The sequence below is a fragment of the Entamoeba nuttalli genome (genome assembly GCF_000257125.1).
Source record: "Entamoeba nuttalli P19 unplaced genomic scaffold asmbl_9028, whole genome shotgun sequence".
NCBI lineage: Eukaryota > Evosea > Mastigamoebida > Endamoebidae > Entamoeba > Entamoeba nuttalli.
The window spans coordinates 1-19609 of record NW_008579420.1 but is presented as its reverse complement, the minus strand read 5'-3'; the positions used below and the strand labels follow the sequence as shown (position 1 = coordinate 19609).

Sequence of the window (19609 nt, the reverse complement as noted above, 5' to 3'; positions counted from 1 at the left end):
TTTTTCAAAACAAGTTCAGTTAATTTTTAAGAAATGTCAAAAACTAACAAATTAAAAAAAAAATAATAATACATATATTATTAATTTTATTATTTGAATTTAATTTAAAAGAAAAATCGAATCTATTTGAAAAATCTAAACTCCTTTATTTAATTTTTATTATGCTCCTTCTTTTACTTATTGCACTTACATCAGCTCTTCAATGCAACGAATTATTAGCAAATAAAATGTATAGTGTTAGTGATGCTTTTGAATGTATTGAGTCAGTTAAAATTAATAATACATTTACACAGTATGTTCAAAAAACCCTTCAAGTTTTATTTGAGACATATGTTTATAAAGATATTTTAAAATCACCACCACAACCTTCATTTAATAAAGAGTTTTATACAACAGTTGATATTGATGAACGACTTAAAAACCTTTCATTAGAAGAGACGTCTTTATATAAATTTATGCAAGAGATTCAATCGATAGTAAATGATGCTCATGACTATCACCTTTCATTTAGACTATCATCTAATAAAGACAACCATTATTATTATGATTTTATGTATGCTGTATTACCATTTATACCAGATATTGTTGATAATGAAGTTGTTCTTTATAAAAATCCAAATTATGAAACATTTGACTCTCAAATTCCACAAACTATTATTGACAATGTTAATATTCCTGTTACAAGTATCAATGATATGTCTCCAATTGACTTTATTAAAAAATTTGCTTCTGAACAAACATTTCTTAAAACACCTCATGGCAGATTTACTTATGCATTAGAGACAATGAGTTTTATTGAATTGAGAAGAACTGTAATGGATAAAAGTGTTTTAGAAGAACCAATCAAAATTACTTATTCTAATAATCAAACAGTAACTATCAATTATAGTATTCTTTATATTCCCTTAGAAACATTAAGTAAAGAAAAACAAAAAAGAATTAATGCAAAAAGAAATGGTTACAATGATGCTATTATAACTATTGATGATTTTGTTGATAATCCAATGAGAAATAGTCCAGGATTGTATGACTATCAATCATTAGATGGTAACTTGGCTTGTAAAATTGATAACGATATGATGATGAATGTTATGATATTAAAAACATTCTATCCTGTTGAAGAAGTTATGAATTTTGGTGAAGTTATGAATACTTGTATTAGTTCATTTGATAACAATGAATATCCAATTACTATAATTCTTCCAATGAATGGAGGAGGGTCTGGTGATCTTGTTTCAAGTGTACAAGATACATTTGCCCCACAAGGAGATTCTGATATGATTGGGTCAGTGAGGATTTCAAAAGGAACAGAAGGATGTATCAAATATGGATATGGTAGTTATCTTCAAAACCCAGAAAATTGCCAAGAAAGATTTAACAGTTCTGATCCTAACTCAAATGAATTAGGAGAGTGGTATACCTCACCAAAAATCACTCATTATGGAACAGCAGAACATAAACATACTCAAGAATCAATTCTTCGTTCAATGGATTTAATTAAAAATACATTAGAAAAACATCCAAGAGACCCAACAGATATTATTATTATGACTGATGGATTTTGTTATTCTGCATGTAGTGTATTAACAAAAGCAATGGTAGAACAAGGTAATGCTATTGTTGTTGGTTATGAAGGAGATCCAAATGGAAAAATTGAAGAATTTGATGCAGGTAATTCACCAACAGCAGTTGTAACACAAAATGAACTTCAGATTCCTGAAGCTGATAATTTAAAAAGTATTAATGGTGAAATGAGAATTTCATTTATAGAAACATTTGCTTGGGACTATTCATTTAATCAAACAATTCCAAGAGAATTTTTAATTCATCCAGTTGATGAAAGAATTAACTTATATAAATTCTTTGATAATAAACTTGGACAATTTATAGCCAAAGCAAAAGACATTCATGCTAAGTATCAAAATGAATGTAATCCAAATAATAAAAGATTAGTTAAATATTCAAAAGAATGTGACGAACAAATATCTATGGAACATGCACATGGAGGATTTAAATGTGGTGATGATGGTAAATGGAGTAATCAATGTGTTGCTGCTTATTGTGACAAGGGATATAAATTTGATTTTTATAACCAAAAATGTATTGTTGATACCTGTGAGGCTAAGGATGAATCTACTGACTCTTCTCAACAGCCAGAATCAGAATCATCAGAGGATAGTTCTTCTCAACAACCAGAACCACAACCACCAGAAGAAAGTTCTTCTCAACAAACTTCCTCTTCTTCAAGTAGCTCAACAAATGATAAAACTATGTTCTACATTATTATTGGATGTTCTGTTGGAGGGGTATTGATTTTAACATTATTAATTGTTATTGTGGTAGTTTCAGTCATTATTTACAGAAAACGTCATTCTAGTTCTGATTACACATTAATTCAATAATTTTTTTCTTTATTTAAACAAAATTATTTTAATTAAAAGAACACTTTTATTTAAAAAGTATATGATTTACTAAATAGTTGTAAATAATTAATATCATAATAAAATTAATTATTTGTTATTTTCATTACCCTTCATTTATACTTAAAAACAAAAAAAAAATAAATAAAGGAATAAAACACTAAAATAATTGACTTATTTATCTAAATTAATAAATTATTGAATTTATTATTATCAAATATACTATTAATTTATTATATTATAGTATTTGTTTAGTAAGATAATTTGAAAATTTAATAAACTAAATAATATTTAATATAAAACTTATTATTAGAAATAGTTATTTTAATAAAATGAAGAATTACAATTTCTAATGAAACGGTAAAATTTGAATTTAATATATCTAAATTGAAAATATTAACACAAAAAAGAACTTAAAAAAAAGTAATTTTTTTCAAAAGTACTATTTTTAATTTATTAGAACTCTTCTTATTAATTTTAAAGAAAATTAATAAAATACTAAAAATTGAACGTTGAATGTGAGTTAATAAATTTTATTTCTTTCCTTTCTTTCCAGCACTTCTTTTTGCAGTTTGTCTTTTTGGTGCACTTCTTTTTGGTGCACTTTTCTTTGGTACACTTCTTTTTGATGCTTTAGGTTTTGAACTTCCTGATGATTTTCCTTTTCCGAAACTACCACCACTTCCACCGTGTTTTCTTGATTTATTGCCTTTTGTATCACTGAGTTTTTTACTAAATTGACTTACTTTTTTTGCAGTTTTAGAAACTCCACTTGCTCCTTTTTGTATAGCAGAAGCAAATTTTCCAAATTTTCCTTCTTTTCCAGCAAATTTACCAGCAAACTTAGCTACTTTATCTGCTGTTTTTCCAAGTTTATCAGAAAACTTTCCAACTTTTTTAGCAGCATTACCAACAGTGTTCATTACTTTATTAGTTTTTGTTTGAACTTTTCTACTTATTGCTTGTCCTTTATCAAGTCCCTTATTTACTTTAGTTTGAACTTCTTTCACTGTTTTTTGAGTTTTATCAATCATATTATTTGCTTTCTTTTGAGCAGCAGCAACTTTACTTTGAGCACTATCAACAACTTTATTAGTTTTCTTTTGGAAATCATCCATCTTTTTAGCAGCATCTTTATTAAAAATACCAACAACTCCTTTTCCAACATTCATAACTTTATTAAATCCACTTTGAAGTTTATCAGTAACTTTTTGTCCTTTATTAATAAAATTATTAACACTCTTTTGAGCTTTATCAATTCTTTGATTAGCTTTATTAATAAAATCATTTCCTTTCTTCTGGTAATAATCAATTTTATCGTTCACTTTATTAACAACATTATTAAATTTCTCTTGAATTCCTCCAAGAGACCAATCCTCTTCCATATCAACAAACTCATCAAGATAATCAAGATAATCATCAAATGCTAACAAGTCTTCTTCATCATATGTAAAGGCAGAGCATACACAAGAGAGGGCTATTAAAACAAAAAGCATAATAATATAATTTTCCTAGGTTATTACAAACCTCTTTTTATATAACCTTATTTAAACTTTACTCAGGTATGAACCATTCTACAGAATGTTATTTTTATCTTATCCGCACATGTAGAACTTCTATATCTGACTTCTTTTTGTGATATTTTCATTTTATAATTTTTTTTTTTGGTTTATTATTTCCTTTCAATAAACAACTTATTGTAGTTTTTTCTTATTGTAAGAAATTTATTATTATACATTAAAGTTAGAATATTTATTTTTAAATTATATTATATTATTATTATTATTAAAATTGTAATTAAAAGAGACTTTCTGAAAAATTTGTTCAATAAAAATTTATCATCACCTTTTTCAGGTTTTGGGATGTTATTGTTCAACACTTTATTTTCTTGACTTTAGGGAATAATATTTTCTTTTGTAATAATTTGTTATTCTTTTTATTAGTTTTACAATTGTTCAATAAGATTATCATTATTATTTGTTTTAAGTGTTTTTAAGACATAAAAACTTCTCTTTTTATTTATTTTAATCTTTATGTGTTGATAAACATTAGAAATATTGTTTAAGTTAATGTTTTTTTCTTATTAAATAGAGTAAAAGAGTATCTAGAGAACGACATAATTTTTCTTGGTAATATTGCATTAGTAATAGTAATACAAATGATTTATTAAGTGTATTAATGACTTTAAATTCAATTAATTGAAGTAGAAGACGAGATAAACATAGACAAAGTAAAATCACAAAAGAAAAAAAAAGGATTTATGTTTTATATTTCAAAAACAAAAAAAATTGTTTAAATGAATAACAAAATAAAATAAACTTATAAATATAATGAAGTCTAAATTAATAGGAACACACGATGGTCTTTTTCATTGTGACGAACTTACTTCATGTGTTATTCTGTTACTTACAAAAGAATTTATGGGAAGTAAAATTAGAAGAACAAGAGATAATGAAAAATTAAAAGAATGTGATGTAGTTGTTGATGTTGGAAAAGAATTTAATGTAGAACGTCATTTATTTGACCATCATCAACAAGGATTTGATGAACGATGGGAAGGATCACCTACATTATTTTCATCAGCAGGATTAATATATAAATATTATGGACGTGAAATTATAATAAAATTATGTAAAGGACCACATACGACATTTGAAGATGAAGAAGAGATCAAATGGTTTATGGATAAGTGGTATTTTTTTTATTTTGTTTCAATTGATGCTGAAGATAATGGATGTCCAAGAGGACAAAAACAAAATTATATTGAAGGGATAGGTTCATTAAAAAATGTTATTGGTAATTTAAATGATTTACGAGGAGGATTTGAAATTGGACTTACAATATGTAAATTAGAATTAGTTAAATCATTTTATAGATTATTATTAAATTGGAGACCAACAGTAAAAAAATATCCTGCAACATATTTTAAAGAAGAAATTGTTTTTATTGATGACCAAAAAGCTGATTGGGTAAGTTTATGTGAAATGGCATCATTAAATAAAAGTACATTAGTAATTGTAAAAAAAGAAAATAATAAATTTATTGGAAGAATTGTAAATGATAGATTAAATCCTACCTTTTCTTGGCCTAAAGAATGGAGAGGAATGTATGGATATGAACTAAAAAAGATTATTGGAAATGGAGTTATTTGTTGTGATAGAACAGGAACTGAAATTGTTTGTGAAGATTTAAAAACAGTAGAAAATGCATTATCTATCGCAAAAAAGACTCAAAAATAATTGAATTAAAACAGTTTAAAGTTTTTTTGTTATTTAAAGAATATTCTATTAATGGAATTTATCGCAAATTTTTTGTTTTTCAATTTTTTAATAAAATATTTTATTAAAATATTTTAAAGTTGGGGGTTAGTCTGGAGATTATTTTTGTTGTATAAACTTCTTCAAATCATGTAACCATTTTTAAGTATCTATTTTAAAAAGAAAGGAAAATGAAAAGTAGTTAAATGTTCTAATAATTTTAGAGCATCTAGAATTAGTTTGTTTTATTAACATGTCACAAAAAGTTACTATCACTGTTGAAGAGTATATCCAGATGTTAATTAATGAAAAAGAATTAAAGGTATTAAAAGATGAAACTATTCATCTTCTAAATGAAAAAGAAATAAATAAAATATTAATTAAAGAAATGGAGATGAAAAATAATAGTCTCAGTGAAGTGGTTCAACAAGAAATTAAAAAATATGCACAATTAGAATATAAAAAAAGATATTTAGAGAATAAATTAAATCAATTAGAAAATGATAAACAATTAAATGATAAAGAAAAATTAGAAACATTAACTGAAATAAAAACAAATTTAAAAAAACAACCAAACATATTTATTCAACAAGAATATCTACAAGAATATCCATATAATGAAAAAAAATTGAATTTTAAACATTCTATTTTTTCTGAAACAATATCAAAACCAATAAATATAAAGAATACATATTTATTTATGCCAATATTTACTAAAAAAGAAATATCTAATTCATTAGGAAAAGTTACAGAACCAATGACTGATGAAATTTATAAAAAAGTTCTAATTTTTTTAAATGAAATTCCAAAAGATGAGAAGTATAAAATTACTACTAATAAAGTAGTTAAAATTACTCCATTATTTATTTTTGAAGTTCAATATGATTTATTTGTTGAGATATTTAAGTCATTTATTGAAAATAAAAAAGAAGTAGTACTTATTAATAAATATCCAAGTATATCATCGAAAGTTTTATTTCAAGAATATTGTAATCAAGCGGGAATTCATTGTTTAAATTCTACTTATGATGAAAAAGCAAAATGGCAAAGAGTTCATATTGCAAAGTTTAATAAATGTATTATTGCATTAGAAAAACAAAGAAAAAAAGATGGTCTTAATATATTTTTTTCTTTTATTAAACATCGATGTCCTCGTTTCCAGTTTATTGGTTTAGGTAAAATGTAATGTCCATCCTAAAAAAAAGTATATCCTTCTTTTTAATTTGTTATTTCAATAATTTATTTAATTCTTTTTTTGTTGTAATTTCAGTATTTTAGTAATTTTGTATAACAATTACTCTTCTCTTTATTAACCGTTATAAATTGTTATATAATTACTTTATTATTTACATTATTTTTTTGTTTTTAAAAAAAAGTTATTTTATAAATGATACAAAATAGTCTTTGAGAAGTATCTTTAGAGCAAAAAAAAGTATCAAAGAAATAAGAGAATGTTATTATATAAGAAATTTATTTCTCTTCTATCATTAATAAATTCATTATATGAAAAGAATGAAAAACGAATAGATAAAGAACATTAGTTAAAAACATTAACTAATAAAATGAAATTCAGAATAAATCGTTGTTTCGGTATTAATTGAAGTCAAAACAAAGAAAAAATAATATAAAATTTATAACTGTTTGATAATAAGTTTAAAAAGAAATAAAGACAATAATTCTTATGTTATTGTAATAAAACCCAACAATTAAAAAAATGAATTTAATTACTTTTCTTCTTCTGTAATTGGTCTTACATAAGCATCAACAATCATTCCACTTTCTCTGAGAGCTTTTTCAATAGAAACAAGACCAAGTTCCATAACATTTTGTAAGTTAGCAAATTCCAATTTCATTGAAGATTTATGAATTGCAAGTCCAGTTTTACAAAGATCAACTAATCTCATAACCATTGTATATAAATTATCAACATCTTCAGCAGAATATTTATTAATATTTTCTTCACTAAAGAAAGTATTACAAATAGCAAATAAACCACCATTAACATTAGCACAAAGAATACCCATTAATAATCTTTGAAGTTGAGGAATTTTATTAGCGATAGAATTAGGATTTTCAATAATCAAAGCCACTTTTTCAATTTGTTTTTCAATATCATCCATACAAGAAAGAATAGGAGTAAGAATAACTTCTTCTGTAAAAATAATAGGTTCTCTTTCAAGAACAGAAGGGAGGTTTTTCTTTGTTGTCATAATTGTTCTTTTTTTACAAACTTTAGATAATTCATCTAATTTAGCACCGTCAAGAGTAAATGATATTTCACTTGCAAATGTATTTGTTGAAATAAATTTATCAATAATCTTTTTTTCTTCTGTACATGGAGAAACAGAAGATACAAAAATATAATTATCATCTTTATTTAATTGTTCTAAACTAGAAAGGCTTTTTGTTAATAAAATTAATCTTGGTGTTCGTTTATATGAATTTTTCATAAATTCAACAAATTCACCTGATCTTAATGAACTTCTATAAACATACTCAAATAAATTTTGTGTTTTATCATTAGTAGTTACTGAAGCATCACTTTGTTGGTCAAAAATATTTGTAAATGCCTGACCATAAAATGATACTCTATAAAAGAATCCAACATAAGTATTTAATTCAATAATTTGTTGATATAATTCTGTAACACTTGAGTGACATGCAGACAATGCTTTAAAATCATGAGTTGAAGCACAATAAGGAATAATAAAATTAAATAAAGTAATAGCATAATGTTGTAAATTTTGTTTTTTAAATGCATCAGCAGCTTGAATTACCATTTTTAATAAGAATCTTTGATTTAAAAATCTAGAATTATTTAAATAACGAGAATTAAATACATTAAAGAAATCAACAGTAATTTCTTTAAGACAATCAATATTTAAATCAATTTTAATAATATTATTTTTTCTAAGTACATTATAAACTGAATTAATAATATGAACACATGCAACTCCTGCTTCAACAAAATTATCTCTTTTTTCTTGATTAACAATTAATTTCTCATACCATGTAAGATGTAATTCTAAACTTTCTTTATATTTTTCTGCAATAGAAAGATATTTTTCATTAATTAATTCTGCACTTTGTTCTTTAAGCATTTCTCTAAGACTTCTAAGATCATCTAAAATCATTTTAACATATTGTTCTAATAATCCAATTTCATCAATAAATTTTTCTTTAAAAGTTTTAATTGTACTATCTTTTTCTGTTTCTCTTTTAAGACCAATTGATAATGCAAATGTTTCATCTTTCATACTATATTCTTGAATTAATTTTAAATCATTTACTTCACATAATTTTTGAATATCATCATCTCCTTGTGATAATTCTTTTGCTTTTTCTGCAACTGTTAATAATTCTTTAGTTATTTGTCCTTTTTGTATTGCTTTAACAATTACTTTAACATATTTAGAATATTCATTTCTTTTTTCATTTTTACTTCTTTCTTCTTTTTGAATAACTTGAATTCTGCTATAATTTTTAATTAATACTTGTTTCCATGATCCCATATTTGCTGCTCTTCTATATAATTCTCCAAATAATTTTTCTCCAAGTAACGCTTCATCTTGTAAAATAGTTTCTTTATTTATTACTTGATCAAATATTCCTTTCCCTTTTTTTAATGGTGCCATTATTAATCTTATTGATCTATAACTTTCTCTATCTTTTGTATATTTTTCAGTAACATATTGCATTGATTTCTCAATAACTGGAATTTGTTTTATTAATTCTTCAGCTCTTTCAATTATTTTATTTATATCTCCTCCCATTTCATATGTTTTAATTTCATCTACTCCAAGACACCATTCATAAATTTTAATAAGTTCTTCTGCAGAAGCTAATTGTTCATGACTATGTCTTGTAATTTCAATATGACTTTTTTCATATTCAACAATACTCTTTTGTAATTCAATTAATTGATTAAAAAGATTAATTGTTTTTGGTAAAATTGTTTCCCATTGTTTATATAATACTTCCCATACATTAATTCCATTTTTTCTTTCATCTTCTTTTCTCATTTGTTCTTTTTTTTCTTTAATAACTTTTTCTAATACACTAAGTCCATTACCAATTTCTTCTAAATTTTCAACAACATTCTTATTATTATTATTATTTGATTCATTCTTCTCTTCAAGATGTTCAAATACTTTACAATATTCTTCCCATATTAATGTTCTATCTTTTTGTTGTAATTCTTCAAATTCTTTAGTATTTTTTTGTGTTTGTGTTTTTGCATTAATTTCACTATCTAATGTATCGTTTCTAATTTCATATAATTCAATAACACTATCAACAATTTTTTCTACATCTTCTTGTTTAATAGGAAAATCAACTTGAATTAATCTAAATTTAAAATATGTGTCTTTTATTTCTTTTAATACTTTTTGAAGTTTATTTAAACATTGTTGTTTTATAACAACAAATTCATCTCTTCTTTTTTCTATCATTAATCTTCCCAGAATTGTTTTAATAATATCTAAGAAATCATTTAATTGATAATCAATACATGTTCTTAATACTTCTGCTTTTTCTTCATTTTTAACTCGTATTCCAATTTCATTTTTAATTCTTTCAAGTGTTTCTTCAATATCTGATGTCATATCAATACTCCATCTTTCTTCAAGATAAATAACAACTCTTCTCATTGATCTCCAAATACCTTCATTAATAGACTTTTGATTTTCAATAAGTTTTAATAATTCAATTCTTTTTTCTATTACTTTTCTTCGATAAATATCATATCGATCTTCATTTTGATTAATTTCTTTTTCTTTAACTTTAGTAATAATATCTTCTGCAAAATCTAATGAAATCCATTGTTTTAATTTAGCAATTGATGATTGTACATTACTTTCTTCTTCTGGAAGAAGTTTTCTTGATGCTAATGAACTAGTAATATGAATTTTAACACAATTAACGTTTTCATCTCTTTCAAAATTACTTTTAACAAAAAGATATAATACAGATGTAGCGTTCTTTCTTGTTGATGGTGATGAACTACCACATAATCCAATAATACCATTAATTAAATCATAACAAAATGTTGGGTTTTGAACAAATAAATAATCTGAATTTTCTATTACAATTTTTCTAATAAATGCCATAAAATATTTAAAAAATGTTGGTGCTGAAGTTACTGTAAATGATGAAATTATTAATTTTGTTAATTCATTCATAACTTCATTTCCTGATGATAAAAATCTTTTATTAAAACAATGCATAATTATTTCTAATATAACTAATAATGCACTGTCTACAACATTACTATTACTCATTCCTCTATCTTCAAAGACTGATGAATCATATGATTCTGAAACATCATGAAGATTACTTAATATTGATATATTTGAATTACTTGTTTCTGAACAAATTACATTAAATACAACTTGTCTTGAATCTTTTTGCATTTCATTTATATTTCTAAATAATGGTTCTACATCAAAATTTAAATCTCCAATATATTTTAATGCTACTTGAAGAATTTTTAATAAATTAGCAATACGTTCAGGTGAGTCTTTATTAATTAAATTAGTTAATGTTCTTAAATCCATATTTTTTAAAATCCAGAGTAGATATAAATAAAAATGTCTTATTTCATTTAAATCTATACTTTTTTGTATTTTTTTAGTATTAATAACTCCTTTTGATAATGAATGTGATATTTTTGCTGCTAATTGAAGTGGTGGAGCAGTAAATGATTGTGGAAGAGTTGTAAGTCTAGAAGAAGAATTTTGAGGTGTCATAACGGGAGTAAGAAAAGGTGTATTACTATCATCTTCAGAATCAGTTTGATCAAGAGTATCATCTTCAGAATCAGAATCATCTTTACTAAGATCATCATCTAAATCAATTCTCCAAAATTTAATAATTTGTTCTGCATGAACAATAATATAATCAATAAAAAATACATAAAACTCTGAAATTGCTGCTTTTTCATGTGGTTGTTGATGTCTTGGATCTAAATCTAATTTAACAGCATCTCCAATCATAGAATATAATGCTAATCTACAAACACAATCATTTGTTCTTAACATTTGAAGATATTGTCTTTGAATATATGCTGCTAAAAAATGATGAGAAAATGCAGTAGTATAATAATCACTAATATGAATAACTGATGTAATTCTTGGTGCATTACATTCATAGAAATAAGTAAATTGAGATAAATGTTTTAAAACATCAACTTTTAAAATTTGAACGTTTTTCCAATTTTTTAAAGACTGAGCATCTAATTTAGAACTAATTACACTTTTTTTTGATACTTTTTCATGAGAAAGAAATATTGTTTCAGTTTCAGAATCTTCAACACAACATAAAGTAGAAATATAAATGTCTAAACATTCCATAGCTGTTTTTCTTGAATATCCTCTTATTAACATTAATAAAAATTGTGCAATAGCATTATTACTACTATAAATATAAGTTGTTGCTCTTGAAGCAACACGTTGTCTTAAATATTGAGCAAAACATTTAAAGAATACTTTTAATTGATTATTAAAAGGAACACAAAACTTTTCATCATTTTGAATTTTATCATATTGATATAATAATTTTGCAGCATCTAAATAAATAAATAAACTTTTTTCTATCATTTTAAGAAATACTGGAAGCATTTCTAATGTAGTTTCAAGATATTTTAATTCAAATACTCCATCTAATTTACCAATTTTTTTTGCATTAAGATAATTAGAAAAGAATTTAGTTAATGAAGTGGTTAAAGGTAAAAATATAGCAGGTTTATTTGGTTTATTTTCTAAATAAAATTTTGTATATAATTCAAATGGTACTCTTTTTGGATTATTAAATTCATCACACACAAATAAATGAGAAAGTAATATTAAATATTTAAATGCATTTCCACTTTCTTGTTCATTTTCTTTTATTAAAGAATTTGATGATATTCTTCTTTGTAATGGTGAATTAATAATACTTCTTGGACTTGAAATTGGATTTTTATCAATATTATCATTTTTAAATAATCCAAGAATAAGATCAACTAATATTGGTAATGTATGTGTTAAATCCATATCAAATTTATGATTTTTATCAATATCTTCACGTATTTCTGTAAATGCATTTTCAATACTTTTTGATGATTTATAATTTGTATGAATAGAACTTATTAATCTATGAACATTTGAACTTTGGGTATAAATATTTGATACAACTCTTAAATTAAATGTTAATGTCATTGTTTTTGTTTTATCTCCTGTTTCAGTTGGTTTAGTTGTAATATAATTTTCATAAGGAAGACCATTATAAACTGGAATTGTTTGTTCACCACTTTGAATAATTCTACCCATTTGAATAAATGGAAGAAAAGCAAAATATGAATTAATTACCATTTTTTCCATTGGAAGATTTTGTTCATTAGTTAATAATACTTCTTGAATAACAAATAATAAATGATGTTGTGGAGTTAAAACAATTGGTAATTTTGCTTTAATTTCATCTAAGAATGTATCATTTTTTGCATTAACAGAAACACTTGTACTTGCTTTTCTTAAAAATATAGGTTTAATACTTGATTCTGAATAAAATAAAGGAAGATAAGTATCTTCTCTATGAAATTTAGTATCTTCTTTTCTAATATAACAATGAATAATATAACTACATTTCTTTTTTTCATGTTGAATAGTTAATTCTTTAGGATAAATATATATATTATTTACAAAGTCTGTAAAAAACATTTGATTTGTATTAAATTGTGTAAAATCTTCTAATTGTTTAATATATGTATTTATACTTCCACTTGTTGGATTTTTTTTATATTCAAACCCACTTGGATCAAATACTCTATATGCACTTGTATCTTGAATTTTCATTACTCTTAATTCCCACGTTTTAATTCCAATTGGTCTAACTTTTCCTCCACATATTTTATCAATTAATTTTAATAAATCATTGTCATTATGAATATTTTCTTTATACATCCAAATAGGATATCCTCTTTCTTCACTTTTTAATTCAGTAATTCCTGTAAAAATATGTTGTTTATAAAATTTATAAACACTTTTATTAAATATTTGTTCTTTTCTTTTTTCTAATTTTTTCTTTCTTTCTTTTTTAATTTCTTCAATATCAATTTTATCTTCTTTTTTAATTCCTTCATCATCATTATGAGTATTGGTATTTTCTTTTATTTCTATTTCTTTATTTTCATTTTCTTTTCTTTCTTTTTCAAATTCTTTTTTTTCTGTTTTATCTTTATACAATGTTTTAGCGTCTTCAATGTCTTGTTCTGCCATTTTATAAAAATACATTACTCCATAAAACTTTCTTTCTTTTGACTCAATTCCTTTTAATTTAACTAAAAATTTACAACATGTAGTACCTTCATACTCTTCTTTTTCAATTTGTCTTACAATTCTTTTATTATCTTCTGTATTTAAATCAACAAAATAATTCTCTGTTACTTTAACTATACTTTCTCCTTCATTTATTACTTCATAAATTGCAAATTCTCCAAAAAATGGTTCATATTGAACTAAAGATCTTGCTTCAATTTGCATAACAAATGTAATTCCTCCATCATTTGGATTAGTCAAATTAATTACTTTTTCAATAGAATTTGACTTATGACTGTCATTACTATAATTTTCATATAAATTCCCTTTTACTGTTCTAATATCAATTATAGCTTGTTTTCTTAATAATTTAGTATCTGGTTCATCATTTAATTCAACATCTGATTGAGTAGTTTGTGTTACTTGTTGTTTAGGAATTTCAACTTTATTATTTAATAAACAAACTTCTGTAGTTGAATTTAATAACATTCCTAAATATAATTGTTGTTCTGCTCCAATTATTTCTTTTTCTGAAATAATATTTTGTGTTGTAACTGTACAATTCATTGGTTTAATATTATGTTGAATTGTTAAATCGCCATTAGTATAGTTAGTGCAATTATTTGGTACTCCATCTTCTTTTAATTGTGTTTCAAAAATATCACACCATTTGACTGGAGTTGTTTTCTATTTACATAAGTATTATTATTGTTATTATTACCATTATTTTTTATATCTATTCAATTTTTGTTTAATTCAATTAATTAATAAAACAAACAAATTCTTGTGGTGTATTAAAATAATTAGCTTTTATGTCTTCATAAAATTGTTGAAAATCTAATAAATTTAATCGCTCTCCTGTAATTAAATTTTTTTTTAATATTTTTTTAATTTGATCATCAGAATAAAATAATGAATGACTTTCAAAAAACTTCCTTATTTGGAAAAAATCTATTTCTTCTAAATCATCATAATCAAGTTTTTTAAATTCTGACTTCGCTTCGTTTTTTCTTGTGTTTTGATCAATTGAACTTTTTCCTCTTCTATGAGAAATTTCAACATTAGCTTCATGTGTTGGTTTAAACCCATATTTTTCAAGTAAAGTAACCATCCTTAAACTATAATATTGAGATTTCTTTTTTTTTTGATATTTTTTTCTTTTTTTTTTCTTTATTTGTTTTTTTTTATAAGATAAAATTTTCCTGAATAAATTCAATTTACCATATTTCATCATCATCAACAATGAAACTGTCATCACTCTTTTCTTTTTTTGTTGACCTTGTTTTTCTTTTTGGTTTTGGCTCTTCATCCTCTTCTTCTTCTTCAAACATTTCTTCATCTTCTTCACTCATCCCTTCATCAGTAGAATCACTTTGTATTTCTTCTACTGACCTATTATCATTTTCATCGTCATCATCAATAAAAACTGAATCACTTTCATCATCTTCTTCTTTAACTGTTACTTTCTTAGTCTTCTTTTTTCTTGATGTTTTAGCAGGAGTATCAACAGTATCATTTTCTTCTTCTTCTTTTGAAGCTTTAGTCGTTCTTTTTTTCGTAGTTTTCTTAGTTGTTGATTTTTTCGTTGTTCTTTTTCTTTTTACTTTTTCATCACCACTCATACTCGAATCTTCATCTTTTCGTTTTCGTGTTGTAGTAACTTTTTTAATTGTTTTTTTCTTAATCTCAGTATTTTCATCTGGCATTGTTTTCCATTCATAATCTTCTAATTTTCCTTTATATCTTTTAGCTAATTCACTAGGACTTTTATCCATTATAGAAGTTGTTAATGCTACCTTTCTACTTGTTTTTTTAGTTGATTTTCCTTTCTTTCCCATAATGACTCTTTTTGTACTTTTGTCTCCTTTCTTTAACAAAATCTCTTCTTCTTCTAACCATTGTGGATATTTTTTTACAAATGCATCTAAATCTTTCAACCACATATCTTTTACTGGTGTTGTTTTAATTGTATCAATTTGTGTCTTTAAGTCATCACAATCTTCCATCAATTTCTTTGCTTTTTCATATGTTAATGTCCAAATCTTCATACTCAACAAATAATCATATCCACCAACTTCATCATCTTCCTCTTCTTCTTTTATTTCTTCATCTTCAGATTCACCAATAGGCTTTGATTTATTTGCTTTTTTGGGGTCTCTTATTTGGTCAAATCCAAATTTAATTAAATCCTTATATAACTCATTTTTCTTTCTATTGTTAACAATTAATTCTCCTTCAATAACCATTTTAATGAACCTTGCTTTATTTGATAATATCATTAATTGTCTTTCCATACTTTCAATAATAGCTTTCTTTCTTTCTTCATAACCTTTCATTCTAACATCACAAAATTCTGCTAAAATGTCAAGAACAGTATGATATTTTGTGATTTTATATTCAGAATTGAATAAATGCATATTTGTTGTCTTAACACTACTAACTAATTTTAAATTAGTCCAAATATCTTCATCACTCATTGGTTGGACTAAATCAATAACAAAATGAACTGTATTAACCATATGATATTCTGAATATCCTTTTACAATCTTGGCTTCAATACATTTTTCTAAATGTTGTTTATATGAATCAGTCCATATTTGAATAGGTAATTCGGTAATTTCAATTTTATCTTCAGATAATCTTCTCCATTTTCCATAACAATCATAGCCACTTCCATCTTTATTCTTTCTTAATTGTCCTGTCCATCCTCTAAACCATGGCTTCATTTCTTTAAATTCCTCTCCATTTAAATATCTTCTACAATTATCTACAAGATCAAGAGGATTATAATTTGAAACGGCAGTACTCCATCCTGTTCCAATACCATCAGCTCCATTAACTAATACTGTAGGAATAATAGGGAAATAATATTTTGGTTCAATTCTTCTATCTTCATCAATAAGATATTCTAATATTTGATCATCATCTTTAGGACATAAGTATCTACTAATACTTGATAATCGTGTATAAATATATCTTGCTGCTGCTTGATCTTTTCCTCCTCCTAATCTTGAACCAAATTGACCAGATGGTAACAACCAATTAACATTATTTGATCCACAAAAGTTTTGTGCCATATTAACAATAGTAGCTTGAAGAGATACTTCTCCATGATGATACGATGATTTTTCAGAAACAAGTCCAGATAATTGTGATACTTTTAATTCTTTCATAATATTTTTTTCTAAACATGTCCATAACACTTTTCTTTGTGATGGTTTTAATCCATCTACAACAGAAGGAATAGACCTTTCACAATCATCATATGAGAATAATATTAATTCTTTATGAACAAAATCTTCATAACTAATACTATCAACATCTTGATCAAGATATGTATTTGGATCATATCCTTTTAACCACTCTTTACGATCATCTGCTCTTTTTCTATTAAATGCTAAATCTATTACTTCATCTGAACCAGCTCCATCATATGCAAACTTGATTTTATGTGTATCAAGATCACTGAAATATGCTTTAGCATCAGAGTCTTTTGAAGTACCAAGACCCTTGTAATATTTAATTTCCCATTTTTTTAATTGACCTTCTTGAATTCTTGCATCTTTCCATTCATTAAATTGTGGTAATGTAAAGAATGAAATTTCTTGTTTCCCACGTTTAACTTTGACAATTGGTGTAATAAATTCAACTAAGAAATTATCAATTTTTAATAATGAAGGCCAAAAAGTATGGAAATAATTGATAAGTAAACCTTTAATATGTGAACCATCAAAATCTTGATCTGCCATTATCATAACACTTCCGTATCTTAATTCATCAATTGAAGTATAAACTTTACCATATCTTAATCCCATAATTTTTGCAATATTTTCAAATTCATGATTCTCTTTTACTTTTGATGGTGCTATTTCTCTAGCATTTAATGGTTTTCCTCTTAATGGAAATACTCCATAATAATCTCTTCCTACAACAGATAATCCTGATACGGCTAAAGTCTTAGCTGAATCTCCTTCTGTAAGAATTAATGTACATAAATTTCCTTCTTTAGTTCCAGCTTTATTGGCATCATCTAATTTTGGAATCCCAGTAATTCTAGCCGTTTTCTTTCCTCCTGACTTATTTAAATCCATTTCACCTTTCTTAATAGCCCATGCAAGAATATCATCAACAACAGATAATTTCCCTAATTCTTTGAAAAACTTATCACTTAACGATGGTTTTGATCCAAATTTATTAACTTGTGTTTTTAAAGTTTCTTTTGTTTGAGAGTCAAATGCAGGATTTTCTATTAATGAATTGACAAATACAAAAAGATGATTTTTGATTTGAAATGGTTTAATCTCAGCACCTTTCTTATTTAACTTTTTCATCTTTTCAGCAAGATATTTAGTCATTAATCCTGTAACATAGTCTACATGAGTTCCTCCATGTGATGTATTAATAGAATTTACAAATGATATTTGCATTGGTTCACCTTTACTTGCACACACACAAATATCCCATCTTTCTCCAGCTTTCTCAGAAACTATTGGTTCATCACCAACATACATTCGAGCATATTCCGCAAAATTTTTAAAACAAACTTTTTTACCATTAATCCATATTCTTTTACCTGGATTACATCCTGCAATATCATATGCTCTTCTTATTAATAACATTCTGGCATCCTCTTCCATTCCTTTCATTTGGAATCTTTTATAGTCTGGAGTAAAAGTAACTTTTGTATATTCTTCTACTTTTTTAACACTTTCAATTTCTGGTTCTTCTTTATCTGACATATTGTTTTTCCATGTTTGTTTATAAATTTTTTTTCCATCACAAGTTTCTATTGAAAATTTAGTAGAAAAAATATTAGCTAACTTTGCTCCATAACCATTTCTTCCACCAGTCACTTTTTTATCATCGTCTTTATAATTTGAAGATGTTAAAAGATGTCCAAAAATTAATTCAGGAATATAAATATGTTCTTTTTTATGAATTTCAATTGGAATACCTTTTCCATTATTATAAACTGTTATTGAATTACCTTCAATAGTAACTTTAATAGTAGTCATTTTAGGATCTCTTTGGAAATTATCACTTGCGTTAACAAGAATTTCATCATAAATTTTAAAAAGTCCAGGTGCTAATGAAATAACTTTTTGAATCATTCTTCCTTCATTATATTGTTCAGATGGTTCTTCATATATCCACACTTGTTCATCATTTCTTTCTACACTTCCAATATAAGTATCAGGTCTGGTTAAAATTTGTTCTTTATGTGAAAGCTTTACATAAATATCTTCAAGTTTTTCTTTCTCTTTGCTCATATATTTATTATATTGAGTTTTTTTTTTCAACCCTTTCTATTTTTCATCCATTTTCTAAATTCTTGCTTATTATTTCTTTCATTTTAAAGGTTCTAATTTTTACCAATTTTAAAGCTGAAACATAGTCAAAACTGTTAAAGATAAAAAAAAATTATGTAAACAATATTTTTATTATTAGTATTTAGCTTTTTTAAAGTTTTTCTCTTTTTACGTTTGTTGAGGGTTTATTATTTCTTTTTTTTTTTCTTTTTTTTTCTTTTTTTTTATTTTTTTTTAAATTTGTTTAATATTTGTTTTGACTTTATAACAACATTTTAAATTTATGTTTTTAATACAGAAATATAAATAATTTATTTGTTTTTAAAGAAATA

At 24.6% G+C, this 19609-nt stretch overlaps 6 protein-coding genes across 6 annotated transcripts; 3 read left to right on the top strand and 3 right to left on the bottom strand.

The window, feature by feature from the left end:
- Positions 1–161: 161 nt before the first annotated feature.
- ENU1_192060 (hypothetical protein) lies at positions 162–2402 on the top strand (the record flags this gene model as incomplete). Its single annotated transcript, XM_008861841.1, has 1 exon — positions 162–2402. The coding sequence occupies one exon, from the start codon at positions 162–164 to the stop codon at positions 2400–2402; it is 2241 nt and encodes a 746-aa protein (XP_008860063.1).
- A 551-nt stretch (positions 2403–2953) lies between these two features.
- On the bottom strand, positions 2954–3916 carry ENU1_192050 (hypothetical protein; the record flags this gene model as incomplete). The annotated part of the gene is made up of 1 exon (XM_008861840.1): positions 2954–3916. The coding sequence occupies one exon, from the start codon at positions 3914–3916 to the stop codon at positions 2954–2956; it is 963 nt and encodes a 320-aa protein (XP_008860062.1).
- An 834-nt stretch (positions 3917–4750) lies between these two features.
- Positions 4751–5659, top strand: ENU1_192040 (metal dependent hydrolase, putative; the record flags this gene model as incomplete). The annotated part of the gene is made up of 1 exon (XM_008861839.1): positions 4751–5659. One exon carries the CDS (start codon positions 4751–4753, stop codon positions 5657–5659), a length of 909 nt encoding a protein of 302 aa, XP_008860061.1.
- Positions 5660–5930: 271 nt separating this feature from the next.
- Positions 5931–6863, top strand: ENU1_192030 (hypothetical protein; the record flags this gene model as incomplete). Its single annotated transcript, XM_008861838.1, has 1 exon — positions 5931–6863. The coding sequence occupies one exon, from the start codon at positions 5931–5933 to the stop codon at positions 6861–6863; it is 933 nt and encodes a 310-aa protein (XP_008860060.1).
- Positions 6864–7401: 538 nt separating this feature from the next.
- ENU1_192020 (dedicator of cytokinesis protein) lies at positions 7402–15079 on the bottom strand (the record flags this gene model as incomplete). The annotated part of the gene is made up of 2 exons (XM_008861837.1): positions 7402–14655; positions 14747–15079. The coding sequence occupies 2 exons, from the start codon at positions 15077–15079 to the stop codon at positions 7402–7404; spliced, it is 7587 nt and encodes a 2528-aa protein (XP_008860059.1).
- Positions 15080–15185: 106 nt separating this feature from the next.
- Positions 15186–19238, bottom strand: ENU1_192010 (DNA gyrase/topoisomerase IV, A subunit domain containing protein; the record flags this gene model as incomplete). Its single annotated transcript, XM_008861836.1, has 1 exon — positions 15186–19238. One exon carries the CDS (start codon positions 19236–19238, stop codon positions 15186–15188), a length of 4053 nt encoding a protein of 1350 aa, XP_008860058.1.
- Between the last annotated feature and the right edge of the window lie 371 nt (positions 19239–19609).